This window comes from Vulpes vulpes, chromosome 7 (genome assembly GCF_048418805.1).
Source record: "Vulpes vulpes isolate BD-2025 chromosome 7, VulVul3, whole genome shotgun sequence".
Lineage (NCBI taxonomy): Eukaryota > Metazoa > Chordata > Mammalia > Carnivora > Canidae > Vulpes > Vulpes vulpes.
Genome location: NC_132786.1, coordinates 83,998,107 through 84,017,002, shown reverse-complemented (window position 1 = coordinate 84,017,002; position 18,896 = coordinate 83,998,107). Strand labels below are relative to the sequence as shown.

Below are 18,896 nucleotides of genomic sequence, written 5' to 3'. Positions count from 1 at the left end.
AGCTGCAATGATCTTAATATTTATAAAGATCATACCAGAGTATTAATAATTTTTTTGTCATTAAGCATTCTCAAGAGTTAAGTACCATTTGTTTTAACTACTAAGTCTGTATTAAAATTACCCATAAGAATTAATATAGAAATATAAATATTTTTCATCTGGACTTCTTGATTTTGCTCTGGGCACAATTTGTATTTCATCTTCAGGTCCAATTATTCATTACAAAAGATAACTATGCTTTCAAAGTGAATTGAATTACAAGTCTTTTTTTATGACTACATTTCAGTGAGCAGGTAAAGCAGCAGCTATTCAATCTAACTTAACGTTTCACCTTAGCACTCAGCTAAATAGAAATTTTCAAAGGAAATTATGCTTAAAGATATGATAAAATACCTTATGGTCCTGGCTTCAAGCAAAATACTGTTTCATTTTGTAAGTTGAGCAAATGAGCTTACTAGTCAGAGTGAACTTATAAGATCTCTGTGGGCTTTATAAACTGAAGCAAACTCATTCATATGATTACTATATATCTCCTTAGCATCTTTTAATGCAAGACAATGCATTTATAGAAATCATCATTCTTTTTCAGGGGATGCTATTTTACTATGCTCCCATATCAACTTAAAATCTTGAATTTCATAGGACACTTTCACATAAAATGTCAAAGTTAAGGAAAACTCAGGCACAAAAAAAAATTTTATAATAGTAAAGATTTTGGAACACAGGCAATTCCACTTATATTCTCAAGCTTTTCAATTCTATTTATCTTAAAATTAGTCTCACAAAATATTATACGGTTATAATTCATTATCACTGCATCATGTATCTGAGAAATGTCTGGTAACTCTTGTTATTACGTAATTTCACAACTCAAGTATCCTGTTACTGTTTTGATGTTAATGAGCACTTATTAAGCTACTTTGAAATGGGGAAAAAAATAAAAGCTTTTTCAAAAGTATTTATCAAAGCAGAGTAAGAGGTAAGTTAAAAGGTCTGTCAAACTGCATGGTTGATTCCCTAACAAGTAATTCTTTTCTATCAATTCCTATCATCCTGGAAAACACTCTACCGGGCAGGTGATTGCTGTTCATACTACCTAGGGCAAACCAAACTAGAAATTAAAGAAAGCCAACTATAACATCCATGTTAAAGAGAAGAAATAAGCAGCTCCTAATCAACTGAGAAATAAATGAGACTGATTAGCTCTTTGTGTCCAGCTGAATATGTCATTTAAGCATGGGGACCAAGCTTATTTCATATTTGTTTTCTTCCAGTGGCTGCATATGGATAATGGCTACTGGCAAAATCTGCCTTATGAGTACACACTCTAATGCCACAAGCAGACCATTACAGCATCAAGCTCATATCTTTTTATGAGAAGGAAGTTTTTCTGACAATATTGACAGTAAATGAACTACAAAGTATGAGGCTGAAAACAAAATACTCATTGTACAGACACACACACTAACACCCACACAGAGATATATTTTAAAAGCGCTTTGCATTATATCATGCCAGTTATGAACATCTGCAGGGACTGGCAGACACTGAGTGGCAATCACCTCCTTATTCACCTCCGTGCTTGATCACACGCCACCCTTTGCCCTCCACTTCAGCATCTCAGTTCCTGTGATAGGAAGATTCACAGAGGACACAAGGCCTGTTTCTCATGAGATGATGCTTCAGAATTCTGTGAGCTATTCATGTTACAGGTCATACCCAGCAAACCTGTACCCATACCACACAAATTTAAGTCTTCTACCCTCCAGTAACAAAGAACATGCAAAAAATTCCTTATCAGACAGTTGGCAGGAGTGCATGGGAAACTGACTTTTATGTCATATATGTTGATAGATCTCTGGTTTCAAAGCAAAGTACACAGTTACTAAAAACTAATTAACTGAGTTCCAAAGTTTATTCCTTGCTAGCTCACATTATTTTACGTCTGTGATACAAAGCAGATATCTAAGTAAGGTGAATATATGATCATAAACTTATGCTTGACTATTATCAGTTCTTTCCCTAAGTCAGCTAAACCAGGTTTTCCTGTCCTAAGATAAAAGCAGAATTCAAAGAGAGCAACGCTTATGTGAAAAAATGTCCCACATTTAAAAAAGGAAGGAAGGAAGGAAGGAAGGAAGGAAGGAAGGAAGGAACTAAGAAAGAAAGGAGAAAGAAAGAAAAAAGAAAAGAGAAAAGAAAAAGGAAAAAAAAATCCTATAATCACTATTCTAGGTGCTACTCAGGCTCTGAAAAGATAGACGAAACTACTTTTCACCACTGGTACCAGGACATAAGATCATTAAAATTAGAACACAACGAAAAATTCCATTACAGTTTCATAAACTCTGCTTACTGTGGAAAAATATCAAAATTTAGTCTCACATAGGCAGATCATGTTAGAGTATAATATTTATTCAATTTCATCATTTATGATCACTGTTATAACCAAATTAACCCCAACATAAACTCTGACATTTAAAAACACAGAGAACATACTGATTTTTCAACTATTTTGCTTATGTATACTTTTCAATTCTCATGCAGAGCTCATAATTAGGAGATGCTATACATAAACCCTCTCATTTATATATTAAGAACCAAGTAGAGAGGGCAAAAAATATCAACATAAATTCATTCTCCAAAAACTGCCCATGGATGTATTATTATCACTAATCATATACTTACAGTATATTCCTCAGTAAAATGTGTAATTGTAGTCACAGAACAATACTTATGACAAGGCAATAATATACTTTCAGAAAAATAATACAACAAATGAGACTTAAGAGTTGAAGAGAAGGACCAGAGCATATAAAAGTCATTTCAGAACACCACACAAATTTCAGTGTTTTCCACTTTCCAGTTGGAAAGTACATGCACAAAGATTTCTTAGCAGACAATAGTCAAGAGTGCATGAAAACTGGCTTTCATGTCATATGTGTTGAGAGAAGATCAATGCCATTGAGAAAGAAGAATGTATTTATTATCTTTTGGGTCTGTCTATATCATCTATAGCAGCGAGGAGTTTTTGTCTTGCTTTCTTATTGATATGAGATCCCAGGCAAACATTTACCAGATTGGTCAGCTGCTTCGTTGAATATTCCTATTCGAGGTACATGGGGGGGGGGGGGGGCGAGGAGAGAAAAAAAAAAGATCCGAATTTAGTACACTGAAAGACATATTTGACCAATGCACAGAAAAGAACAGGCAGATATTTAGTTTTCAGTGGACAGTGACTGAGCACTACAAGTCAGTGAAAAGCAGGGTAAATCATACTTTGAAACATGGAAGACAAATTGTTTACTGAGCTGTAATAAGGACACTGCAGGACACATTTGAAACAGAAAGGAGTAGAGTTTCTTCAATATGGCAAAATAATCTGCAGTGCCTATGCTTTTGTTACTTTTAAGACCAGACACTTTATGCTTGTTTCTGTGGCAGTCTTTATTAAGTTATTAAAATATACTGACCTCTCAAATTTTTAAAATGCTACTAAGTAATTATTTTCTGGCACTCTACATTTTACAAACATTTTAGGCGAAAGAAAAAAATCTCTAACCACAGAACAACTTTTCTAAGATATGACAAATGAGTAGAGTAACCAGGATCAGAAAGTTACTGGCTTTTAAACCCTCATGTTGCCATTGTAGCTAGTAAGTAAAATTAAGACTGTATGTCTTTTATGCTGTACAAATCTATTTGGTTCCCAAATTTCAGATAACGAGTTGCTAGGGTAAGAATGAATAAGGATTTATCAGAAAGGTTTGCATATTGATCTGGTTCTGGAGGATGAACAACAAGGGTTCAGATATGGAAACGGAGTTCTATACTACCATCTAATAAGAAAAGTCACCTGTTGTCATTGGAGTTATAACCACTAAACGGACAATTTCAAAATATGAAAAAGAGTTCATTTTAAAAACTCAGCAAGCTACTCAGTTTCTGTATCTGAGTTCTGAGAGCATCTGGTAACATCTAGTAAATTCTCTTAATCAGTCAGCATTTAACAAGTATCCACTGTCATCAAGCACTGGGCTAGACACTGTCTTAGAAGATGGGGGCAGTCGGCTCCCAAAAAAATTTCACTGAATTACAAATACCAGTTAAAGTTCTCATAAGATATTAAGCTAAAAATTTTGGTTCACTATATTAAGAGAAAAAACTCAAAAATGGGGATCATTCTTGCATCAAATAACATATGTCTAAGACCTATGCTTTAATCCCCTTGGTTACTTGTCCTCTTTCCCCCAGACCCCTTCCATAGGAGTGACTTCCAAGTGTTTACAGCTTACTTTACTAAATGGATTCCAGCAACATTCAGCAGTCCATCTGTTCCTGGTTTAGTATTCTGGCTTTCAAATGTCAGAAGTCAATGGGACTAAAAGGGATGACATTTTTCTCAATTCTGATGTACTAATAAAAATCATTGAAAATAATATGTACATTTCTACTTTGTTCCTAAGGATCTGGAACTGACCTACAGTGGGCACATTTACATAAAACTCAGGCTAATATTCATTTCATTTCTCTAGAGTATTAAAATCAGATAGGATGAGGCTGATAAGGCAAATATAAATAATGCCTTATTTCCTTACCCAGATGAAATAACAATCTACTTAGCTTTTACCCATGATGTTTACAGCATAAGTAAATGTGATCACTAGAGTTAGTGAAGGAATAAAACTAGGTGATAATTTTAATACTTGCCATATTTTCTTTTCTTTTTTTTTTTGCCATATTTTCATTTTCTATCTCCACATATTGCCTTACCTAGACAAACAGTAGAACAATAATATAGGAAAGCTCCCCATATTGAGCATGCTCTGGTGAAATGTTGCATTAAACTATGCCAAAAATTCAGCATCTTAAATAACACTTAATAAATAATATTTTTCTCTACTTATCTATATATCCACACAGAAGAAAAATGACCCCATCTATACTCAAGGTAAAATCTAATGCAGGAAGAAGTTAAATTTAGTTATTTAAATATTAATACACCTAATCATCACTAATACATGTCAGTATGATGTCAATTCATTGTTGAGGACAGTAAGATTTAAGTTATAGAATAGACATTAGCTTGTCAATCACAAGACAACGTTGCTGTCTTCAATTTGTCTTGATGTTAACCAATGCCAGGCTTTTCCCACAACACAGCTGCAGGATAAACACAGCTAAAGTTCAGGATCTGGCTACCTTTTCAGATAATTACTGTTGCAGTTTGGAGAGGTCTCAAAAGGATTTGATTATGCAAAGGGCATTGCATAGACACAGTGCAAATATGGTAAAGAATCAGCTGTTGCTTTACACTGCACTCTCACAATTTTGAATTATATAATACAGCAGACAAGAACAGCACAGAGGAAAAGGAATAGAAATCCAACGGACTGCTTTCCAGCTCTCACCCTGTGCTCTTTGATCCAGCGTTCCATGTCATTCTCAGTTAGGTAGTAGGCTTTAATATATGTCTCCACAAATTCTTTATCAGGAATGGGTCTAATATCTGTTAGTTTTTCAAGTTTCATTAAAAACTGTTGAAAATCCAATTGCATCAGGGCACGACCCTCATTACTACACTTCTTGACGTTGGCATATCTAAGATATACAATAATAATAATAAAAAAAACAGAAATGATAGGATGGAAAAAGAAATCTGTAGGTACTTAAACTCTATTTTAACCCATATCTCAACAGATTCTCCAGAAATGAGAGGATTATAGGAAAAAAGAGCACAGGAGTCTTGTGTTAGAAGGACTGGGTTCAGCTGGGGCCCCAGCACTCCACACTCATTTTACCAATGAGGCCTCAGCTTCCCCGTTTGCAAAGCAAAGAGATCCACTAACTGCTTAAGTTTTTGTCTGCTCTACAGTTCTCTCCCCCTGTCAATTAACATAATTATCTGTAAAAAAGTAAAACTGGTATTCCCGGAAATCTGGCTGCCAAGATTTATTTATAAGAACTAAGCTATGAACACTCCAAAGTAATCTTAGTTTCATAAAACTGTTCAATATTGTAACTACTGGATGCAGAGGAAACAAATGCAGTAATTCCCCCAGGAACAGTCATCTAAACCTAAGAAACGTGTGAGCATATAAGCAAAAAAAGGACATACATAACTTGTCATACACTTTATAGACTTATTCTGACACCCCACACTCCTGAAAACTGTGTGTTCCAGGATAGAGTAGTAATAAGAATGTATTAACCCTAAGAGTACGACATGTGATTACTCATAAGTCAGTGCCTCAATCCTTCAATAATACAAAACATGGAGAATCCAACCCTAAGAATTCGGCACTTCCCCTAAGGAAATTTGCAAGGAAGCTAAAGCACATATTATTTGAAGTGATCAGGCTTCTTCTTCTTCTTTGATAAAAAAGTGTTTTGCACAGAAATATAACATTATTCACTTTTCTACTTTATTAAACAAATTTATTAAAAATACTTTTCAGTCATGACTATTGACACTGAGCCATTCTGTGATTTACAGCGCTGTTGGTTTCAAAACAGAGTGCCAAAAGTGTTGGCAGCTTGTCACTGTTCACCTCCCCACTCTCTAATACCTTCTTCTTTATATCAAAGAAGAGCTTAAAAGAAATCAAATAAACGACAATGTGGAAATTCAACTGATGTGCAATTCCAGACCACTATGAACAGTCTTTGAGACTGCAGCTTGCTTTCCAGCAAGCTTTTATAAGCTTTCTTATATTCTAGATGTAAGCATAGTCTCTAAGTGGGAAAATTAGTACTGATAGATCTTTAAAGTCAACATATGAAAGATTTATACAGTTTAGAATGATATAATGATACCACTAACAGACAGTGGTTATGAAGCCTGATTTTGCCATCAGAAGTTCATAAACCTTCTTGGTGTTGGAAAACTATGTGAACTTAGACAAGTTATTTAACCTCCTTGATTTTCTGAAGCAAGGTTTTCTCCTTGAGAAAACAGAGAATAATGGTTCCATCAAAGAGTTTATGTTAGGGTTCAGTGATAAAATCCTGTGAGGTATTTGATCCAGTAAATGACACGTGGTGCTCAATAAATGTCATGGATAATCATCATCATAATAATTATATTATTAGGTAATAATAACTATTATGAGTTTAATTTTCAGATAACCATGAGATGCTGCTTTCTACATTGCTCTACTAGGTGGTTCTAGGTAACCACCTAGAAAAGAAAGCTCAGATGGAGAAGGCACACTGGGGTATAAGGGTTCTTCAATTATATTCTAAAGTCAAACCTCAGTTATTACAGGACTGTCTGCTATTTATGACTTTCTCTACCTATTCTCTCCAATAATGATAACATGCAATGTTTTCTATGTATTATGCTTGATCATTGAAGACTCAGATAATGCTTTCATGAAAACTTACCCTTCCACAATAGTTCTGTTGGCCAGCCGTATACAGTGTTCCCAAAGTATATTAGACACGGGCAGAGGTATCCGAACTCTCTTAGAAACCTCATTTAACCTCCTGTTAAATTGCTCAAATTCCTAAGAAGACAAAAATCATGGCCATATGTGAATATAATTATGTCACATTGCTTTCCAATCTTACCAGCAAACAAAAAGATTTAGAAAGACTCAGAATCAAACCAAGTAAAACAAAGAGAATGCAAAAGATAACTTGAACTTAGAATGAAGAGGGTTTTTTTTTTAAGTATATCAAATTGAATAAACTATGTTGTGATACAGAGTACACTACATTTCATCTCAAAGGAGATATATATCATTAACAGATTAAACAATGTTAACATGTAAACAGATTAACATGTTCAAATGCTTCTTCATCTCAAATTTTTCCATGACTGTCGGCATGGATTAAAAGAGCTTAATAACCTAATATGTCTTTAAAATTATCTTCAAGAAACCCAGGTTAAAGAAATATTTTGATAAGCTTTCAACTCAGAGTGAATCATGAACCATTTGTAATTTGAGGCTATACTCCTTAGAGAACAATTGGATAAATTATCCTCTTTCCTAAACATTCTTTACAAGTAAATATATTATTATATTCTGAATGATTTGAAAGTCATATAATAGCTGCAAATTTTAAATACAAAGGAAATAATAAAACAAAATACTTCCTGTTTCCTACAGGAAAACTGAGTATTTTTATTACTTATTAGTAACTTTTATGATACCACTCCACTAAAAATAAAAATATATGAAACTAACTTAGACAAATTCTAACAATTACATGAAAGCAGGGCAGCCCGGGTGGCTCAGCGATTTAGCGCTGCCTTCAACCCAGGGTGTGATCCTGGATACCAGGGATCAAGTCCCGTGTTGGGCTCCCTGCATGGAGCCTGCTTCTCTCTCTGCTTTTGTGTCTCTGCCTCTCTCTCTCTGAGTCTCTCCTGAATAAATAAATAAAATCTTAAAAAAAAAAAAAAGAAAGAAAGCAAATGGTTTACCCTTCAATAAACGTTCTAAATACATTCATTTACAAAAGTAAATGCTATCGACCCTTCCTTAACAATACATTTCAGGCAGCCCTGGTGGTGCAGTGGTTTGGTGCCGCCTGCAGCCTGGGGTGTGATCCTGGAGACCTGGGATCAAGTCCCGCATCGGGCTCCCTGCATGGAGCCTGCTTCTCCCTCTCCCTGTGTCTCTGCCTCTCTCTCTGTGTCTATGAATAAATAAGTAAAATCTTTAAAAAACAAAAAAAAGCTACATTTCAAATATATTTAATAGGTTTAAAAATGAGATTTTTTTCTTTAGTTTCCTCAGGACAGCAGCTACACAATGCTTAACAAGTCAAGACTGATATGTGTTCAAATTCTCTAATAACATACCAGAGGGAAAAAAATCTAATATAACCATCACCACTCAAGCTACAACATGATAACTTATTATCCTTCTGCTCTTTTGCTAATCACAATTTTTTGATGATTTATTTTTGACAGTTAATTGCTTTTAATTATATGAAAAAGTGAATTTTAAGTCCACTAAGCTTACTTTTGAAAACCAAAGTTAAGTATCTTTATCCTCTTCATGTTATGAATCTAGTAGAACACTAGTATTTGCTATTGCATTTATGCTTCACTGCAGTAAACTCTGCTTTAGATTTCCAGTCACGATTCAGTATTTTCCACTAATATTTTAAAAATAAAGTTATATCCTGGACCATCTGGGTGGCTTAGTCACTTAAGTATCTGCCTTCTGCTCAGGTCAGGATCCCAGGGTCAGTGGGGAGCCTGCTTCTCTTTCTTCCTCTTCCCCTCCCTCTCACTCATGGTCTCACTTTCTCTTTCTCTGTCAAATAAATAAAATCTTTAAAAAATATAAAGTTATATGCTAACTGTAAACAATGTCATCCTACTCATTGCTAAATTAAATGTTCAAGAATGCTTGTTAAATGAACAATAAAAACACTTCATTTTACTTAAGATTTTTGGAGGCCAACAAATGCAGATTGCTTTTTACCTAAAGGTTTAGACTTGGAAAAGTAATAGCATGAATAGAAGTTATATAAAAGCTTTCTTAGGAAAGAAGGTTTGAAACTCCTAAAAACTGGGTTCATGTTAATAATCTGAATAACATTGGTTCTTTCTTACAATATTAATGTTTCTTATAATTAAAAATAACTAGGGGCACCTGGGTGGCTCAAATTGGTTCAGCATCTGACTCTTGGTTTTGGCTCAGTCATATCTCAGGGTCGTGGGATCAAGCTCCATCCAGCTCAGTGTAGAATCTGCTCGAGATTCTCTCTCTCTCTCTCCCTTTCCCCGCGTGCACACACACACACACACACACACACACTCTCTCTCTCAAGTAAATAAAATCTTAAAAAAAAAAAAGAATAACCAAAGCAAGTAGGCTCCTTTAGAATACATATTCACTGAGTGCAGAAATCTTTCTTCTTGCATCCCTATGAGTACCATGGTTAGCATGCCATTAAAAAATGAAATCAACTTTTCAAAAACAAAATTGTTTAAAAAAAAAGATGCATGATTATTTATAAATTATATTTGTATCACATTCCAAATTAAAATTCCCAATTGAAATATCATGGGGGTCCTAGAAATCAAAGTTCTCCCAAGGTGGCAATTACAGAGCACCTTTGTCACTCACCCCTCAGACCTGACACCAACCCCTAGACACTGCTAACTGATCTTCCACCCTTAGTTCCCCAGTCCGGGGACGACCTCGCAGTCTCCATCACAGAGCTCAAAAAGGTACCAGGCAGAGAGATGAATTCCACTGCTGTTTTTTTTTTTTCTTTTAAGATTTTATTTATTTATTCATGAGAGACACAGAGAGAGGCAGAGACATAGGCAGAGGGAGAAGCAGGGAGCCTGATGCAGGACTCAATCCCAAGACTCCAGGATCATGACCTGAGTCAAAGGCGGATACTTAACCACTGAGCCACCCAGGTGCCCCCTGATATCTGTTTTGATCTTTGGCTTTGCTTATTGGTTTGCAAGTGTCCCCAACTACCATCTGTTGCCCTGGACTAAGCAAGTAAAAATGTTTGTGTGAACAAGATAAAAGTCAGGATCTTAAGAAGGGCCAATTTTCTTTTCACTGACAAATATGAAAAACAAGACTTTTCTGAAAGCAGTTTTCATCTCTTCAGATGCCCTTTCCTCACCTGACATACACATGGCTCATCTCCTGGCTTCCTTCGGGCCTCTACCCAACTCTCACTTTATCAGAATCCTTTTCTGACCACACGTAAATAAACAATATTGCCCCTAACCCACCCCCTGCCACTCTCTATCCCTCTTCTGCTGCTTATTTACTTGTTCACAAGACTATTCATTATCTGACATATTTTATCATAACTTGTTTCCCTACTGGCACATAAATTCCTTGAGGGCATGTAAGTTCCTTAATTCACAACTATGCTGTCAGCACCTAGATCAGTGTATTGCACGTGTCAGGTGATCGACAAATATCTCCTGATGCATAAATGATTAAAAAAATGTACAATTCTTTCCAGAAAACTTTTATTTTATTTTATTTTTTCCCAGAAAACTTTTAAATGTGAGTTTTAAATGCAAAAATTTTGCGTGACACGTTGCAAAAGTAATGTGATTTCTGGAAATAACAACAACAACACCGAATCATCAGGGGCCTGGTCTCTTGCTAATAAATCCATATAACTACAGATATAACTTCTAATAAATAGAAATATCTTCTTGTCATCATTGCCATCGTTATTGAAATTACTTAATATGAAAGTCAGCCAAGACATGCCAATCAAACTCTAATTCAAGACAGGAAATTAGTGAGCAAAAACAAAAAATTTCTTGGGTCTTAAAGAACACAAAATTCAAAAAGCAAATCTGTTCCAATTCAGGGGCTTTAATATCATGATGTTAGTGATGTAATAACTATAATCTCACTACTTGAGAGCAAGTACAATGACAGGAATAGTTTTCCTGGTAGACTCATCTTTAACAAAGGCCTTTCTCGCATACTTGCCTTTAGCAGTGCATCTACATAGATGTTGTGCTGTGACATAATTTCTTTTACATCCCACTTCACATTAGCCATTAGGAGCAGCATCTGTTCATAATCAATAGCTTTACCGGCTACGATCCAATAAATTGGTTTGCGTAGTTCACTGGCAGTTGAAACTGTCTGAAATAAATTTCACAGAAAGGAAGACAAATATTTTCTAAAAGTATCAAATTTATAAAAAATATTTTATGCCTATTTCTAGCATACATCACATCTAAAAATAAAATATATATACTATATATCTTGAGATTTAAATTATGAAAACACTTTCATTTCTAGGCAAAGGTCTCAAAAAACATAATTTTTAGACATACAATCAACTTGAGGCCACTGATAGCATAACAATAAAGAACTGTGGATTTTTCAGAGACGAGCAAATATTTCTCATGTTTTTTTTTTTTTTTTTTTTTTTTTTACTTCTCTCCATTTCCACTCCAGCTGCCCGATCTAAAGATTTTATCATCTCTCAACCATATTTCTGTAGGATCCTTCAAGCCGGTCTCCCTGCCTGGAGGCCTGCCATCTACTGCTGCCAACCACTCTTTCTAAAACACACTGTCACACCACTTAAACTGTTTCAGGTCTTCTGGGACCTTCCCAGTACTCTCAAAATAGAGTCCACCTCCTGGCTGAGAGCACCATGACCATGCGGCTCCTGCTTTATTACTCCAGCCATCTCTAGCACCACTAGCCCTCTTCCCTGCTGTGACAATCAGAGTTTTTTTCCCCTCAGCCACTTACATGCATCATGCTTTGGCTCACTGGCTGGTCTTCACAGAAGCCATTCCCTTAGTTTGGAATATATTACCAATGTAGCTGGCTGCCCGGTTTAAATATCCTTCCTCTAGACAGTCTTTCTAGGCAACCTTTTCCTGACTACACCTCCCTTCCTTCTCCAGCCAAGATTAAATACCCTGCTGCTGTTTCTTTCCTCTTATCATACTTTATTGTAAATAGTTTTTTTTTATTGTAAATAGTTTTAATGGGTTTTCTCTCTCTCTCTCTCTCTCTCTCTCATTAGACTAAAAGTTATGCAAGGTACTCAGGAAGTATTTAATACAAGAATTCATGAGTGAATAAGCACATTCTAATCATTCTCCTGGAATTTGGAGACTGGTCATTAGTGAAAAAACCCAAGATAATGTGCTCACAACTGAAGTGACATCCAAGAGTATCTCTGACCTGAGAATAAAACTGCTGGAGAAAGGGCTTTTTGACTGCAGGCATCACAGCATCCAGATGAGGCTGAAGGAACTCAAACTGTTCAGCCAAGAATACCCTAAAGGGAATAAATAACCCACCATGAAAGCAAAGTGCAGGATCCATAGCCTGTCAATACTTTTATATAAGTAATCATTAAGATCTCTAAGCAAAAGTTCAACCATTACAGTTCTTTTCCACTTGAGTGAACTATCTGGTAGTAGCTCATTTACAACCTACACGGAATGTGAGCAGAGGTGGAAGAAGGGTAACTTCCAATCAACTGCTCTGAGAACCACACGGTGCAGAGCTATGCTGTTCTGCAGGCAACACAGGGGCACAGACCACATGAAAGACTGAAGAAGAAATACAACAGTATTGTTTACAAAGATTTCCTGTAAAGGATCCCATTAAATTATAGAGAACAGATACTTGAATTCACAGATTTAACATCTGGCATTTCTTATAAGTAACCTCATGCAACCAACCGTAACTTGGCTGAGACATACATGTGAACTTCCGGTCAGGAGGCTGGTGTGCAAGAGTGTAAGTCATTTGCCCAGAGGACTGCCAGCAGCTGCCCTGTTTTTCCCTATGTTTTGTTATGTACACAAAAGCTCTTAAGTTTACTGGACTACATTTTATGGAAGATCATGCGCTTCACCCGTATTAAAAATTGGAGGATTTAATAAAGGTCAAGAAGCATTCTTGCTGATGTCAAGGGCTGACTATATTTAACACTAAACTGACAATGTAACTAGTTTCTTCAGAATCACAATTTAATAGGAAAATATAAAATATGCTATAGTGTGTTTTTTTTTTTTAACTTTTAACTTTAAAGCATGGATCATGTTGCTCAAGACTGAAACCTAAAAGATTTCCTTTCTTCCATATATGTAACTGAAAACCAACTATGCAGTTTTAAAAATCGATTGGTAATCTATTTTAGGACATACTCCTCAGAAATACATTAAGTGACACTCAGAAGTGGAGGATGGATAAAGCTAGAAATCTAGTTTTACAATGCTTACTTTTATAACTTTTCTTAAATACTTAAAGGCAAAACAACTGTTTTTAAGAACTTACAAGGATTCTGTGGCTACCACTCTTTCCGCCAGCCCATATAACGTATCCCCAGATGTCAAAACCACTAGGTGACTGAGGTGTGGGCTTGGTACCTTCTCTTTTCTCTCTTCTGCTGCGGTAAGGGTGGCGGTAGGATCAGCTGAAACTTCCTGAAAATACAACACACAGCCTGAAATCAAATCTAATAGCAATAAACCATGTGGTTTTGCAAAACTGGACCTATAATTAAAACACTTTTAGGCATACATGTTAATTACATTTAGTTTCTCTTTTTTCTTTTCCTTCTTTTATATTTTCTAACTGCTGGAAATTTTCTTTTTATACTAAGTGAAAACGATCCAGCTCCACGTGTTATTATCTGCACATGACCTAGAATTGGCCAACACAAGCCATCTTTATGAATTGGCAGATGTTTTATAGAAACAATAGTGAGATGCCCCTCAGGAACCTGTAAATGAGAAAAGAGAGACAGCCTCTGGAGGATTGAGCTGGTACATTCCAAAATTATGATGTGATTAACCATTTCACATCCACACTTTAATCAAGGTAACTTTGGTATAATCTCAAGAAGGCAGGACTGGAATGCACTTATAAACTGAAACTGACCTAACTGCATTGTAGGTGTCTGGGGCCACATTACTAATGGTTAATGAGAATAAAAGAAAGGGATGCCTGGAGAGCACAGTGCATTGAGCTTTAAAAGATCCTCCAAGAAAACTGTGGAACAAAAATTGGATACAGACAAATCTAAAAGTATACAAAATGTAAATCTAGATTATTTCTTAAATCAATTACATAGTCACACATCTCTAACACTTGCCTTATAAATGAAAAAGACATCAAATGCACAGGACTCTGGAAGCATAACAGGTTTATAAATTTAGCAAAATGGAATTAAAACATTGCAAAACTTCCAAGTTAGAAAATACTTTTATTCTTCTTTAGTTTTTTTTTTTATATCCTATCTTCTACTAAGGATATTATTTCTCTTCAATCTCTAATTACTTAATTAGCATTTAAAAGTTTTTTGGGGAACTGTACTTTCTCTAAGGGAGAATCAAGATAAGGAAGCTATGCAAGTTCATCAATGTCACTGCTCCATTATTTACTTCCTTCTACTAAAACAGAAAATAATCACCCTCTACTGCATACACACACACACACACACACACACACACACACAATGTCACAAAATTTCATACTGTTTGGTACCAACTGGTTGCCTGTGCTATTTCATTTAATGCTGGTGGTTATGTAATCACTATCTACCACACCACCCAAGTTAGAAACCCTGGATCGTTCATGCCTCCCCACCCTCATCATGCCTAAACACACACCTCTCCTTTGTTTCTTCCCCTGTCACTGGAGCATCAGGACCAAGGCCCCACAGCATTATTAACAGGGCTAATAGTCCCTGAACTGAGACTTTTCCCTCTGGCTTTTCCTATTTCTATTTCACTCTGCACACAGTTCACTGGCTGATCTTTCTAGAATATCCAAGTGGTCCTTCTAAAATGAAGATATGATCACACCACTCCCCAGTTTAAGTCTCAATTAATTATCCATCCCTTATGGACAAAAGTCTAAACTTGTCACCATGATATTACTCCTCTACAGTGATACCAGCTACCCTGCCAGCTTCATTTCCAGACAATCTTCTATGCCCCTAGAGTCTAAATGCATTGGACTACTGTTACATCTATCTTACTGACACTCTTAACAGCTCTCTGCTCCTTGTCTGCCTAGCTCTCTACTCCTCGTTTTTTAAGTCTGAGGTCATATTCACCTCCTTTTTATAGCTTTCTCAGTCTCCCAAAAATTAGTATCTTACTTGTGTTAATGCGTTAATGCTACCTACACATGTACCTATGTCTTTATAGGGCATAAAGTGCACTTTGTCAGTTGCTTCCTGATCCCTCCACCTCTCTCTGAGTTCTTGGGAGGGTTGAGATCAATTTCATCATCTTTATACCTCAAGACTTTGGCATGCCTTCTGGCATTGGCAGGCCACCAAATAGTTCAAATGATGGATATGATAAAAGAGTCTTTACTTTCCCCTATTAGTCTCTTTCAAGCACATTCCAGTCAGGCTTTCATCTGCCCTATTCCAAAGAAACATTTATCAAGGTCCTCAGTGGCATTCTATGGCCAAGTCCAATTTTTAATTCTGATTACCCATTTTATTTAACCTACTGTAGCATTCCACATGGCTATTCTCGAAAAACTTCCTTTGCTTAGTTTCCAGAGTACATACTCTCCTAGTTTTCTCCTACACCATGAGTCACCTCTTAGATTCCTTTGCTAGTTTGTCTGCCTCTCCCTGACCTTTAAACACTCGAGTGTCCTAGAGTTCAGTCCTCAGTCTTCTCACTCACATTTCACTCATTAAATGATTTCATTCCCCATTTTAAATAATAATATATAATATATTATAATATATTAATATATATTAATATAATTATTATATAATATTATATAATTATAATTAATATAATATTATTATATATAATATAATAAATATCCTCATGCCAAAAGCTCAAAATTTACATGCTAGCCCTGACCTCTCTCTTACACTCAGTTCATTTAACATATCTGAAAACTGAACTCAAATGTGTCCCTCCTAAAAGTCTTTTCCATATCCAGCAATGGCACCTCCATTCTGCAGAAGTTAGGTGCCATCATTGACTCCTCACTTATGGATGGGTCTACCTTCGAAGCAGATATAGAATCTGACCATGTCTCACTACTACTTCCTCTAACACTGGTACAAGCCACCTTATCTCTTTCCTTAACTGTTATACAGTATAACCAAAATAATTCTATTTTACCTAATTAAGTCAGATCATGTCAACTCTTCTGCTTAAATAGCTTCTGGTCTTCTCAATACCTTCTGGTTTTCCTAAGAGTAAAGTTCAAAGGCCTTATATGGTCTAGGATCTGGCTACCTCTTTGATTTTATCTATCATTAACTGTCTTACTGGCTTCATTCTAATTATACTCACTTCTGTGCTGTTCCTGGAATAGGCCAAGCATGGTCCCATCTCAGGGCCTTTGCACTCCTTGTTCCCTCCACATGAAACACTTTTCCCTAAAATATTCCCTCTCTACTAGAAAACAAGTTGCACATAAGTAGGGAGTTTTGTCTGACTGCCCTCTCCTCACCAAAATTGTATCCTCAACTCCCAGACAGAGTCTAGCATCATATATAAAGTGTTCAATAAACAGACACTAAATAAATGTGAAATAAATGAATTCTTATTCAGGTGGCTTACTCCTATTTCTTCCTTCAGGGATTTACTTCAATGTCACCTTCCCAGAGAGGGCATGTGTGATCACCTAAACAAAATCATACCCCTTCTCTCCTCTTCCTATCCTTTCCTAGTTCTTTGTAATTCCTGATGTGATCTGACATTAAATTGGATATTCATTTATTCCTTACCTGCCTCTTGTACCAGAAGGACCATTCACTGATCTTCTACAAAGTACTTCATCACTTAAGGTGTGTTTGTTGAATGAATTAATAATAAAGATAGCTATCTGTATCCCTTGAGTCTTATACTCTCTCCTCACATAGCTCCCTGCCTTCTATCTACTTCCAATACCTCCTATAATACTCTGTATTTTCTTCTTAGTTCAGAGTTATGCATATCCATCTCCGAGCACATCAATGGATAGTGAGGAAGAGAACTGAAACCCTGAAACAAGAAAAACTAATAAAGGAATTAGAGGAAGAGTTAACTCACTTGGGCATAATGGCTAAGCTCACCAAAGTGGTCCAATTTTGTAGGAATAGGAGTAACTCATAAAATCATAGAAGAAAACTTATCTATGCTCATTTAACCTTTACATTTTTTATACATTCTGAGTAGCTAGCTGTGAGCTTCAGATTGAACCTCTTTCCAATACGGAACTTATAATCCTTTCTGCCTTACACTTCTGCATGATAGAAAGTGCTTTGTTGTGATGCAGCCAAATCTACCTCTCTGAACTATTTTCTGAGTAGAGACTTAGAGAATTATGCTCTACAAGTATATATAAAGCATCAAACATACCCTCTTCTAAAATATTTTCTAACTGAGCACCTGAGTGGCTCAGTGGGTTAATCCCTGTCTTCAGCTCAGGTAATGATTATCACGCTCCGAGATCAAGCCCCACATCCATTCACTGGGTTCCCTGCTCGGCGGGGAGTCTGCTTCTCCCTCTCCTTCTGCCCCTCCTCCCCAACTCATGCTCCCTCTCTCACTTGTGCTCTCTCTTAAATAAATAAAATCTTTTTAAAAAATAAAATAAAATAAAATAAAAGTAAAAAAAAGTAAAAAAAATATAGTAAAATAAAATATTTTGTGATTAAACTGACAAAAACTGGTGAACTTTCTGCCAATATTGCACTCAAAATAGCTCCAAGATAACCATGAATATTACACATTTATAATAGCAGAGTTACTTCTGAATTTCATTCTTTTATGATTAGTATCACTCTCTCTATATATACATTACATATAGATATAAAATTTATTTAAAAACTAAAAGATTCTGTGAATGCAGATACTAATTAATTTGGGATAGAAGAGGGAGGTGGTGCTAGAAGGTGGTAGAAGGCAAGGAGAGATTCTATCTATAGCCTGAGAGAAATTAAGTTTATCTCTGGGTATGACAGGAAAGGCCACAAGCACTCACCCACTTCATTCGTCCTTACCTACTCCTTACCCGCCTCCAGAACAAATGTGCTGAATTCCTTCCTTACGGAGCTCTTTCATAAAACATTCTTGCAGTGATCACTGCAATTGCTGCCCCAACTTCAAAGGGTTTGCATTAGGATGCCATTCTTTGTTTCTAGTTAATACTGGCATTTTAGGCATAAAAATTATGGTAATTATCTGCTTAAAAGCTAAAGTCCTGTGTTTACATTAGGGAAATATGCTTGAAGAGAGTCACAAAAATGTCAAGCTGATATAAATAAACGGTATGGGCTTATGGCACACTTCAACAGAAGAGCTCCTAAACAGGATCAGTGTTTCAGATTATACCAGTACAATAAGGAAAAGATATAAAACCCTTTGAATACTTTGAGAAATAAAACCTCAATCAAAACCTTTAGTTTCACAGTGAAAGCCACAATGCTGC

The 18,896-nt window shown here is 35.9% G+C and overlaps 1 protein-coding gene across 6 annotated transcripts in view; it reads right to left on the bottom strand.

Moving 5' to 3' along the window:
* Positions 1 to 2,394: 2,394 nt before the first annotated feature.
* Positions 2,395 to 18,896, bottom strand: part of VPS50 (VPS50 subunit of EARP/GARPII complex) — a 133,244-nt gene continuing 116,742 nt past the window's right edge. For 4 of the 6 annotated variants that reach the window (XM_026003769.2, XM_072764276.1, XM_072764272.1 and 1 more), the window contains 6 exons: positions 13,773 to 13,921; positions 12,669 to 12,765; positions 11,448 to 11,606; positions 7,387 to 7,508; positions 5,412 to 5,601; positions 2,395 to 3,106 (listed from right to left, as the gene is read on the bottom strand). In XM_026003769.2, coding sequence (XP_025859554.1) covers positions 2,987 to 3,106; positions 5,412 to 5,601; positions 7,387 to 7,508; positions 11,448 to 11,606; positions 12,669 to 12,765; positions 13,773 to 13,921 — 837 coding nt within the window. In that variant the 3' untranslated portion in view covers positions 2,395 to 2,986. The remainder of the gene's footprint in view (positions 3,107 to 5,411; positions 5,602 to 7,386; positions 7,509 to 11,447; positions 11,607 to 12,668; positions 12,766 to 13,772; positions 13,922 to 18,896) is intronic. The other 2 variants (XM_072764274.1, XM_072764275.1) reach the window with 1 other exon arrangement.